Source organism: Diabrotica virgifera, chromosome 3, assembly GCF_917563875.1.
Source record: "Diabrotica virgifera virgifera chromosome 3, PGI_DIABVI_V3a".
NCBI classification, from domain to species: domain Eukaryota; kingdom Metazoa; phylum Arthropoda; class Insecta; order Coleoptera; family Chrysomelidae; genus Diabrotica; species Diabrotica virgifera.
Window position 1 is genome coordinate 127,937,633 of NC_065445.1, and position 13,026 is coordinate 127,950,658.

A 13,026-nucleotide genomic window follows, 5' to 3' on the forward strand; every position below is an offset into this window, starting at 1 on the left:
AAATTTAAATACCTAGGCATCACACTATCTACAGTTGAGTCCCTGAATCTTTCCCCTGCGTCATCATTTAAAGCATACGAAATAAGTCGTTGATAAGTCGGAAATTGAAATTTACTAAACGCAACATCAAGTCACTTACTGTCATTTGCTATTGCGTATAGTAAATTTCAATTTCCGACTTATTTCGTATGCTTTAAATGATGACGCACGGGTAAAGATTCAGGGACTCAACTGTAGCTACGGAAACTTAGAGAGAGAAGTGAAAGATCAAGTGAATAGTGCAAACGGAGCCGCAGGTTGAGAGCTGAAAGGCAGAATTTACAAAACAGGTATCAGACCTATGATGACATACGCGGCAAAAACACGACCTGACACAGAGAGGACAAAACGATTGCTAGAATCAGCAGAGCTAAGAAGCCTCCGAAAAATCGATTGTAAAACACTAAGGTCAGAGCTATCAGTACATACAGGGTGAGTCATGAGGAACTGTACATACTCCTACCTCGTATAGAGGCCCCTATGGGGAATAACAAATGACCATTAAAAAGTGTCTGCTCCCATTGTTTAATAATATACAGGGCGAGTTTCGCATTTTGACAGAAATTTGTATTCGTCATAATTTTTGAACGGTCAGATCGATGTGTCTCTTATTTTGGTCAATCGTTACACTATTGTCACCTAATCAACTGATTTATTCAAACTAGAAAAAAATCAGGTCCAGCTTTAAAAAAATTGGTTCGTTTGGGTCTTAGAACAAATTTCACCCTGTATAAGCTTTTTGAAAACTCTAATATGAATTTTACAAATTAGACAAATAGGCAATTAAAATAACATATTTATTTTTTTCCGCACACGATTGCTTAATTTTTTATAAAAAAATCAATTTTGATTATGAATTAAAAGTTTGGTGAAGTGAACCATATATTTAACAAAATTAACTTTTATTACGAAAATTAATTTTTTTGTTTGAACAAATATTTAATTTATGTTACCACCAATCAACTGATTTATTCAAACAAGAAAAAAATGAGGCCAGGATTTAAAAAATAAGTTCGTTTGGGCCTTAGAAAAAATTTCACCCTGTATACGCTTCTTGAAAACTCTATACGATTTTTACAAATTAGACAAATAGGGAATTAAAATGGCATATTTATTTTTTCCCCACACGATTACTTAATTTTTTATAAAAAAAAATCAAATTTGACTATGAATAATTAAAAGTTGGTAAAGTGAACCATAGATTAAAAAAAATAACTTTTATTACAAACATGAATTTTTTTTGAACAAATATTTAATTTATGTTATCACCCAATCAACTGATTTATTCAAACTAGAAAAAAATCAGGCCCGGATTTAAAAAATTAGTAAAATTAGTGTCTTAGAAAAAATTTCACCTTGTATACGTTTTTTGAAAACTCTAATATGAATTTTACAAATTAGACAAATAGGCAATTAAAATGGCATATTTATTTTTCCCCACACGGTTACTTATTTTTTTATTAAAAAATCAAATTTGACTATGCATAAAAAGTTTGGCAAAGTTTTTGCATAGATTTAAAAAAATTAACTTTTTTTACAAAAATTACTTTACAAAAACAACGTTTTTCTTAAAACTAAAAGTTTTACCATTTTTTTTTTATAACACGTCTAGATCTAAAACTTCCCATAACACTTCTTTTGGACTCTATAGTTTAACAAAGACGTGATCAAATTGATAAATTTTAAATTTTTCCACCTAATTTTTGCGATTTACAAGTTTGCAACTTTTACAAGAAGAAGACTGAAAGTCTACAACAATTTTCAGAGTCTTCACAATGGTAAGAGGTATGTGCTGTAAAAATTTCAGAAAAAAATTATTAAAATGGAACAGAGTTGTAGCGAGTTAAACCGTGAGTTCATTTTTTTTTTCATTTTTAGGTTAAAATTCCGATTTTGACAAATTTGATTTTTTAATAAAAAAGTAAGTAATCGTGTGGAAAAAAATAAATATGCCATTTTAATTGCCTATTTGTCTTATTTGTAAAATTCATATTAGAGTTTTCAAAAAGCGTATACAGGATGAAATCTTTTCTAAGACCAAAACGAACTAATTTTTTAAATCCGGACCTGATTTTTCTCTAGTTTGAATAAATCAGTTGATTGGATGGTAACATAAATTACTTATTTGTGCAAAAAAAATTAATTTTTGTAATAAAAGTTATTTTTTTTAAATCTATGGTTCACTTTACCAAACTTTTAATTCATAGTGAAATTTGATTTTTTTTATAAAAAATTAAGTAATCGTGTGCGGAAAAAAATAAATATGCCATTTTAATTGCCTATTTGTCTAATTTGTAAAATTCATATTAGAGTTTTCAAAAAGCGTATACAGGGTGAAATTTTTTCTAAGACCCAAACGAACTAATTTTTTTAAAGCCGGACCTGATTTTTTTCTAGTTTGAATTAATTAGTTGATTAGGTGGTAATAGTGTAACGATTGGCCAAAATAAGAGACACATCGATTTGACCGTTCAAAAATTATGACGAATACAAATTTCTGTCAAAATGCGAAACTCGCCCTGTATATTATTAAACAATGGGAGCAGACACTTTTTAATGGTCATTTGTTATTCCCCATAGGAGCCTCTATACGAGGTAGGAGTTCCTCATGACTCACCCTGTATTATATACGATGGAGATTCAAGGAGGACATTAATAACTGAGTAAGAAACAGAAGAGTAGAATGAAATGATCGGATAATCGAAATGACAACAAATAGAGTGGAATGGACGGCGAGAGACGGTTACCTAGAGGAAGACGATCAGTGGGAAGACTTTAGAATTTTTTAAAAATATAATGCATGCTCATTTCAAAGAAAAATAACGTCTCAGGTAAGTTCCTAATATTAATAATATTATGAACAGATGGGAAGACGATCAGCGGGAAGACTGTAGAATTTGATAAAAACATAATGCATGCTCATTTCAAAGAAAAATAACATCTCAGGTAGTTATCTAATATTAATAATATTATGAACACTTGTAAGATGTTTTAACCAAAATGCGAAAATGGAGAATGGTGTGTTATGGTCACCTAGACTTCGGAATGGACGTTTCATCGCCGCCGGTTCATCGCTGCCTTTTCGATGCCGCCGATTCATCGCCAGTTCATTTCATCGCGGTCCGTTGTCCGTTTCATCGCAGTCCGTTTCATCGCCAGTTAGTCAGTTGATTTTGTATTATGGGAGATGACACGACACGACGTTAAATTCAGTTCAAAACTTATAACAATTAAAAAGATTAAAAACATTGTATTAATTTACTGTTTTATTTCTACTTCTCCTAAATTTGTTACTAAATTGTACTAAATATTTTGTAGTGTTAAATGGCCTTTGTAGAAATATACAGTAATGAGCGCACTAGTAACCGGCAAAATAACGCAAAAGATGGAAAACATATTACGTTGTGGGGTAAAAAGGGATGAAACTAGAAGAGGTGTTTAATTTAGCAATAGTATCTTTAAACTGACATTATATTGATTGTTTTCCGCCTTTAGACGTATCGGACGAGTTTGAGAAATGCCACTGTCATAGTGACAGTTTTAGTTGACACACTCCTCTGATACGTCTAAAGTTGGGAAACAATCAATATAATGTCAACTGATATGTTACTATCGCTAAATTTAACACCTCTACTAAATTTATTTCTTTCTATCTCACAGTTTAATATGTTTTCCATCTTTTGCTTTATTTTGCCGGTTTTTAGCACGATCATCACTGTATATGTTCAAATTTATGTAGTGTTAGGTTAAATTAGGTTAGGTTAGATCATTTCTTAGAATTCCTAATTAATATAAAAATAAATAATAAATGTAACTCTCGAAAATGGGTCGGAAATAAACTAGTTAGCGATTAACTGACTGGCGATGAATCTGCCGGCGATAAATTGGCGGCATCGAAAGGGCGGCGATGAACAGGCGATGATGAAACGTCCTAGATCCCCTAGACTTACCCATCCTTCACGTCTTACCCATTGCATTCTTCACTTTTCAACCTTAAGATCATCATGTTCACCAAAATGGTTATAAAACCGGTATTAAAAGATTTACAACAAACGAAAATTCCAAATGGTATCCTTTAAGATTGTCAGGGGTCTCAGATATAAGGTGAAATCTACTATGAACTTAATCTCTCACACAGCTCTTCACACCGATAGCAATTGGTTTCAAATAAGGAGAGGAGAAAATTTAGTTAAAATGAAATCCTATTGATACAGGAGGAAAACTCAGTCATCAGAAAGATGGAAATTTCTTCGTGATCCTCAGTAGGCCGAAACAGCGACAAAAAATTATCTAATGTAGCATAAATCATTTCAACATAAAAAAATCTACTGGATATCTCGACATAAATAAAATTGCTTATTTTATTTCAGATCCATTTTGGGCATTCTGTTCCTAGTCGTTATTATGTCCACAATTTACGACTTATATTGTCAAAATAAATATAAAGGTAAGCACGTAAAAACTAATACCATAGAGTTTATCTGTTTTGCCCAGATAAAGTGCTGTAGAGAAAATACGAAAATTTTTCTTGATATTTTCTGCATATTTCTTTAGGTATATTTTCGTTAGCTATTGACAAGATCTTGTCTGATCTATATAAAGTAGTTGGCGAAAACTTAGCAGGACAAATGCATGGTATCATAAATAAGATTTTCAATGACGAAAAGATCTTTATCGACTTGAAGACCGGAATTATATACCCAGCCTCTAAAAAAGAGAGTAAAATTAAATATGAAAATTATGGCTCTTGTGCACAGCTTATAAAGTTTTACCTTACACTCTGAATAAGCGACTCAAAAAATAACTGAAATTACTGTGAGGTAATAATAAATAATATCAGACCGGTTTTCGATTTAGCAGCCCTTCCTCCCTTATCTTTTCACTTCCATAAGGATGTAGTGGCGTTATGTGGTTGATTTGACTATTTCTGCCCAATTATATTACTATTGTACATGTTATTTTGCTTCCGAGGATGTGTAACCCATCATGTCTTTTATTTGGTCCGACCATAGTGCTGGAGATATTCCTCTGGCTCTTCTTCTAGTTGTATATCCAAAATATCTCAAAGTATACCTACTTTTGTTTTATCGTTGTGGTGAGTCTAGATTTTATGTTAAGTTATGGTACTGAATTATTTCTGCGATGTGAGGTCCGTGGTATGCGTTACATTCTACGGTAGAGCATTTCAAATGCCCTTATACGGTTCTAATCGGCTTTTTTGATGGTCTATGTTTTTAATCAAAATGTAAAATGTTAATGGTCGAACAAGCAGTAGTTTTGCTTTTTTTGCAATATATGTGTTCGTCGCACCCTCCACTGTTAGCGGTTACGGAGCCTTAATTAAGTTGTCTGACCACTTCGTAACCTGCCATATGTCTTATCTCTATTTCATATAATTTATATGTTATAAGATTTGATAACAGGAGAATTACTTCAGAAGCTACCGAGAAAAGCAGTGGTGTTATTAACAGTATTATACAACAGCATATTACGTCTTCGCTACTTTCCAATACAATGAAAATTAGCTTAAGTTACTATGATTCCGAAACCTGGTAAACCCGCAATACAAGGAAATTCATATCGCCCTATAAGCCTACTCCCAATAATGTCGAAAGTATTAGAACGGCTGCTATTACATAAAATCGAGCAAGTTGTCTCCATAAACGAAATTATACCACAACACCAATTCGGATTTATACGTGAACACTCAACCATCCAACAATGCCACAGAATAGTAAATATAATTTAAACAACTCTTGAAGAGAAAAAGTTTTGCGCTGGAGTGTTTCTCGATATACAACAGGCATTTGACAGGGTATGGCATCAAGGTCTCCTCTATAAACTGAAATTACACCTAACAAACCAACTATACTTTATTCTAAAATCGTATCTTACTGACCGATACTTCCAAGTCAAAATTGAAGATAACTTCTCAAATTACCACATCATCCAATCTGACGTACCACAGGGTAGCGTTCTCTGCCCATTTCTGTAACTGATATTTACAGCCGATGTTTCAACCAGAAATGATACCTTCTTAGCTAATTTTTTGATGATACGGGAATCTTAGCAGTGGATGTCGACCCTAATATAGCATCACAAAAAGTACAATAGTTATTTTCCTAACAAGTGCAGAATTCTTTTCAGCACGCGACTGCAGTTTGCCGAACGACTCGAAGCGGGAGTTCGGCAAGCAGTCGAATGCGGAAAAGAGACTTTGTGCAAGAGTTAGGAACAATATTTTTTCTAAGAGTTTTTAAAAAATTACCAAATCTTAATCAATTAATTTCATTAATATGAAAATACATACACAAATTAATTCTTTGACATGGTTGTCAAAACCAAACTTTCAATATAATTAGTTAGCATGACGACGATCTTGGTTTCCATGACGATGATTCAAAACGACTGTTATTGTCTACCGATTTGACTTTCGAATATTATGTTAAAATAATTTTATTTCATCGAATTGTCGCGTTAATTTCATTTAACAGGAACACAATAAGATATATTTGAAATAAATTAGTAAATAATATTAATAATCTAAATGAAATATTTAATAAAATAATAAATCTAATAAAATAATATTACTAATCTAAATATTAGTTTATTGCATGTATTATAATTACACGCGTTACACATTATAATTACATATAAGTAACACGCGTGCGGAAAAGTAACACGCGTGCGGAAAAGTGAAACTTTTTAAACTAAAATGCGTGCGCGAAAGTAGACATTTTTGCACGCTCGTAAAAAAAATCATTTACACCAATTACAATACTGGCTCAAGCGATGGAAAATAAATGTTAATGCCAGCAAATCAGTACAAATTACTTTTACAACCAGGAAATCTGTATGTCCTCAAGTTTCTATAAATAATACTCCGATTCCCATCAAACCAGTTGTCAAATACTTGGGATTGCATCTGAATGAAAAACTCATATAGAAAACGCACATTAAAACTAAACGTAAACAATTAGATCTTAAACTAAAAAATATGAACTGGTTATTTAACAAGAGGTCTCAGTTATCTCTTGAAAATAAGCTGCTTCTGTACAAATCTATACTTTTATACAAGTTTGGTCATACGGAATAGAACTATGGGGCTGCAGTAAACCTTCAAATATGAAGATACTCCAAACATTACAGTCCAAAATACTCCGTATGATAAGTAAAGCTCCATGGTGCGTATCCAACCAGACACTTCACAATGATCTGGACATCCCACTAATCAAGGACTTAATAAATAATTATTCAATAATATATAAAAATCGCACCACTGACCACACCAACGAATTGATAAATAATTTATTCACCCAACCACTTGCTGAAAGAAGACTGAAGAGAATATGGCCAGACGATCTTCCAAAATAATGCTTAGAGAACCGTCACTGGATGGTACCTAACTCATGTTAATTGACTTACATACCATTTACTAATTACTTTGTATACAGTGTGTCAATTTTAAAACTTACAATGGCTATATCTCACGAACAAAAGCTGAAAACGAAAAATGCTTGAAACCGTTTCTAGGATAGTAAGGGGGAACTAAAATGGCATGAAAGAGAACTCACCCCCATCAACCCCCTAGGCCCCACCCACCACAACCCAAAAAGTTTAAATTGCAAACCCCTACTTGTGATACATAATTGAAGAGGCTATAAAAAATGCTATCCAATGGTATAAACAATAATTATACAGGGTGAAGCAATAATTGTGAAACTTTGGCTTAAATGAAAAATTTAATGAGGTTTTGTTGAATTGCAAATTTGATAAAAATGTCAATTAAATAAATTTGCAAAGTGGGTTCCGTTGTTTTGTAAACAATAATACAGTCTATTTTCAAATTCTGCACGAAATTTGGCAAATGTTTTTCTAGTAATAGGGCGACATGCTTGAGTAATTATTTCTCGCAATTTCCCAAGTGATGCAAGTTAAGTTTTATAAACAACTGATTTAAGGTAAAAATAGCAAATTAAGTTTTAATTCAACAAAAAAAAGTTCGAGCGGACATTTACCATTTAAAATAATAGTCCGGGAGATAGCATTACAAATACAAAAGTCATAGTAAGCCAGCTGATATTAACACCCTGTGTAATTAATTTTTATACCATTGGATGGTACTTTTTATAGTAGAATAGTATATAATTTTTTTCTATGGGGTTACGTTAAATCAGTTGTTTATAAAACTCAACTTGCTTCACTTGGGGAATTGCGAGAAAGAATTACTCAAGCATGTCGCCCTATTACTAGAACATTTGCCAAATTTCGTGCAGAATTTGATAATAGGCTGTATTATTGTTTACCAAACAACGGAATTCACATTAAATATTTACTTAATTGACATTTTTATCAAATTTGCAATTCAACAAAACCTCATTAAATTTTTCATTTAAGCCAAAGTTTCACAATTATTGCTTCACCCTGTATAATTATTGTTTATACCATTGGATAGCATTTTTTATAGCCTCTTCAATTATATATCACAAGTAGGGGTTTGCAATTTAAACTTTTTGGGTTGTGGTGGGTGGGGCCTAGGGGGTTGATGGGGGCGAGTTCTCTTTCATGCCATTTTAGTTCCCCCTTACTATCCTAGAAACGGTTTCAAGCATTTTTTGATATCAGCTTTTGTTCGTGAGATACAGCCATTGTAAGTTTTTAAATTGACACACTGTATAGAGTAGATTGTAAAAATGCAGTGTATGAAATAAAACAAATATGTTTATGTTTCTATCGATGATCAATTCTTTGGTTTTTTGTATATGTATTTATTTTTAAATCATATTTCGTACTCACCATGCCAAGCTTATTCATAATTCATTCCAGTTCTTTTGTTGAAGACGCCAATATAACCGAGTTATCACTATATCGATGACACGAACAAGAATTAACAATTAAATAGTTTATAAACAAAATAATAAGAAAAGCACCTGGTCCTGATAAGACAAATAATGAACTGCTAAAACATGGAGGAAGACCACTACTCAAATGGCTCCTAAAATTATTTGTCGATATAATAAATATCGGAGTAGTACCAGCGGAATGGAAGGAAAGTCTCCTGCTACCGATACTCAAAAAGGGAGACTCGAAAAATCCTGAAAATTATAGAGGCATTAGTCTGATGAACAGCACATTAAAATTGTTGACGGCAGTCATAAAAGATAAAATCGAGGAAAAAGCGAATATGGCAGATGAACAGCAAGGCTTCCGGAAGAACCGCAGCACAATAGATGCAATTTTTATTATCAGGCAAATAGTAGAAAAGTCTATTGAATATGGAAAACCAGCATACATGTGCTTTGTAGATTTAAAAAGTGCTTTTGACAGGGTGAGGCGAAATGATATCTTAAATTTATTACAAGCTGAACAAATAGACCACCAGATAATAAGGCTAATTAAGGAAATTAACAAGAACAACAAGACCAGAGTTATAATGTCAACAGGAGAAACAGAACGCATAGAACTAAAGGGAGGAATCCGCCAAGGAGACTCGCTCAGCCCATTGTTATTCAATATGATGATGAATCAAATAATTCACGGAGTCAGAAAACGACATGGATACCACATGGGAGCGCATAAAATCACGATACTATGCTATGCCGATGATGCAGTACTAATTGCTGATAACGAGGATGACCTACAAAGGCAGCTCCACACTTTCAATCTCACAGCAAATAAATTTAATATGAGAATATCGGTAGAAAAACTAAATGTATAGTGATAAGTAAAGAGCCGCGTAGATGCAAGTTAGAAATAGACGGCAAAATTGTAGAACAAGTAATGAAATTCAATTACCTAGGAGTAGAGATCACTAGTGACAGGCATATAAGAACAGAGACCATAACACAAGCGACAAAAGCGGCAAGAGTAAGTGATTGCCTCCGAGAAACCATATGGAGAAACAAATATCTGACCATGGAAAGCAAAATAAAAGTATACAAGACAACAGTAAGACCTATCCTAACATATGCAGCGGAGACAAGGACCGATACAAGAAAGACGAAACAACAAATTAACAATATCGAAATGAAAGTATTAAGATCAATAGCGGGCATATCATTAAGAGACAGACAAAGCAACAGAAGTATACGAGAACGTTGCAAAATTCAAAATATTAACAGGTGGATAAAAACAAGAAAGAAAAACTGGAACGAACATGTAAATCCAATGGAACCAGATAGACTAGCGAACATCTGTAAAAACAACAAGCCGTATAGCAGAAGACCCGTTGGAAGGCCGCCGAAAAGGTGGAAAGACAATGTACAGTCAACAACAACTGAAACAGAATAAGAGGCAGACAAACAGGAGTAATCCTAGTCGCGCGAAGAAGAAGAAGAAGAAGAAGATAAACAAAATATACTCATACTATATTTTAGACAGGCATACGACTCAATTAATAGACATGAGTTGTAACATACCCCAAAAATAAAAAGACTAGTAAAATGAATAATGGACTCAACTTTCCAATAGTCAAATCATTAAAGCAAGGAGACGAGGGCTGGTAATGATACTGTTCAATCTGTGTCACGAATATATGTGATAAGATGATTGAGTACAGAATGATAAAGAGAGAGGAAAAATAACTTCAGAGATTTCGATGTGCTGGTATATAGTATTAGACGAGGCAACGAAGCATTAAACCTAGGAATTTTGTGCAGTAAGATGAATCGTCATGGAACTTTTTGCATTCGACTCGTGAGAGTGTCAGGCAATTTTGTGAACTAAATTGATCTCCAGCAAAAATTTTTGCGCATGACAAAAAGCATCTTAAAATGCATCTCGAAGAGATGGAAAATAAAAAATTTAGGACTCAGGAAATATTGACTAAAATGAGTTAAATTTTTATACTTGGGGGTTTTGGAGGTCACTGAACACGAATTTCATGACGACGATGGTCTTCGAGGTATCTGGTGACCAGGGTGAAACTCGTCGCCTGGGACGACCGAATAATTCGCGGGACGATCGAATAATTCGCGAAATGAAGATTGGATCGAAAAATCTATGGAATGACACTCTACACGACCACCCCACTCCTGAAGGTGGGGTGAGGGTATCTTTAAAATCTTAAATAGAAACCACATTTGTTATTGCAGATTTGGATTTCTTACGTAAAAGTTATCTTATTCGAGACATTTTTTATAATTGTGGATAGATGGCGCTATAATCGGAAAAAACGATTTTTTCGTATACCATAGGTAAATTATAGAAACGGTCTAATATCTCGAGAAATACACTTCCAAATAAAAAACCAAAAAATATGTCTTTTATATTTTTTAAAAACCTATCGAATAACATAAAACACGAACCTCCACTCCACCCCCTGGAGGTGGGGTAGGGTGTAACTTTAAAATCTTAAATAGGAACCCTCATTTTTTATTGGAGATTTGGATTCCTTACGTAAAAATAAGTAAACTTTATTCGAAATATTTATTCGAATTATGGATAGATGGCGCTCTAATCGAAAAAACACTATTTATTAGCGCCATCTATTAACAATTCTAAAAAATATTTCGAAATACTACTTATTTTTTCATGAGGAATCCAAATCTGCAATAAAACATGAGTATTCCCATTTAAGATTTTAAAGTTAACCCCCACCCCACCTCCAGGGGGTGAAGTGGAGAGTCGTGTTTGATGTTAATCGATAGGTTCTTGAAAATATTAAATACGTATTTTTTGGTCTTTTATTTGGGAGTGTATTTCTCGAGATATTAGACCGTCTCTATAATTTACCTATGGTATCACGATACATCGTTTTTTCTGATTAAAGCGCCATCTATCCACAATTCGAAAAAATTTCTCGAATAAAAGTTGCTTATTTTTACGTAAGCAATCCAAATCTGACAAATGGGCGTTTCCGTTTAAGATTTTAAAGTTACCCCCACCCCACCTCAAGAGGATGGAGTGGGGAGTCGTCTTTAGTGTCATTCGATATATTTTTAAAAAATATTAAAAGCGTATTTTTCAGTTTTTCGATCCAATTTTCATTTCGCGGATTATTCGATAGTCCCGCGAATTATTCGATCGTCCCAGGCGACGAGCTCCACCCTGGGCACCAGGTATCTCGGAGACCATCGCCGTCATGAAATTTGTATTCACTGACCTCCAAAACCACCAAATATAAAATTTGAACTCATTTCCGTCAATATTTCCTGAGTTCTAAATTTTTCATTTTCCATCTCTTCGAGATGCACTTTGAAAATGCATTTTCTCACGCACAAAATTTTTTGCCGGAGATCAATTTAGTTCACAAAAATGCCTGACACTCTCTCGAATTGAATGCAAAAAGTTGCATGACGATTCATCTTATTCCACAAAATTTCTAGGTTTTGGGCTTTTTAGTGCTTCGTCGCTTCGTCTCAGTGCCGGATTTAGGGTATTTGCGGCCTTAGGCCAAATTACCCCGAGCGGCCCCCGATAACTTCACGATTATGTAATTAAAGCATAAAGACTTAATAATAATAATAATAATTAAAAAGTTTATTTTAATTTTACTTTTTAAAATTGGTAATACAAAGTATAACAGAAATGAATAGAAATGCCTCTAATGATCTATTTGAATGCGGACATAAATAAGTTGAAATGTATTTACTAATTAAATAATCTTTGTTTGCAAATTTCGCTAAAATTCCAAAAGAGAAAGAATTCTATATTTAGAAGCCTTTGAGATGTTGGTTTTTCGAAGGATGCTGAAGATCTCTTGGACAGATCACGTGACCAACAACGAGGTGCTGAGAAGAATGGAGACTGAGAGAGAATTCCTAAATATTGTAAAAAACAGAGCAACGAGATATCTAGGAAATAAGTTACATAGGAGAAAGATACAACTTTTTACGACTCATAATGGATGGGATGTGGTAGCGGGTAGATACTTCTCTGCGATCCCGGTAGGGAATAGATCTACTTCAGGAATAGCACACCTGCCCTACGCGAGCTCATGGATTTCCCCAACATCCCTTTACCGGGGAAACCATGTCCAAACCCAAA

At 33.6% G+C, this 13,026-nt stretch overlaps 1 protein-coding gene across 3 annotated transcripts in view; it reads left to right on the forward strand.

Annotated features, from left to right (window-relative positions):
* Positions 1 to 13,026, forward strand: part of LOC126881305 (nose resistant to fluoxetine protein 6-like) — a 156,380-nt gene that overhangs the window by 38,510 nt on the left and 104,844 nt on the right. For all 3 annotated transcript variants that reach the window (XM_050645508.1, XM_050645507.1, XM_050645509.1), the window contains exon 4: positions 4,410 to 4,486. In XM_050645508.1, the coding sequence (XP_050501465.1) occupies positions 4,410 to 4,486 (77 nt within the window). The remainder of the gene's footprint in view (positions 1 to 4,409; positions 4,487 to 13,026) is intronic.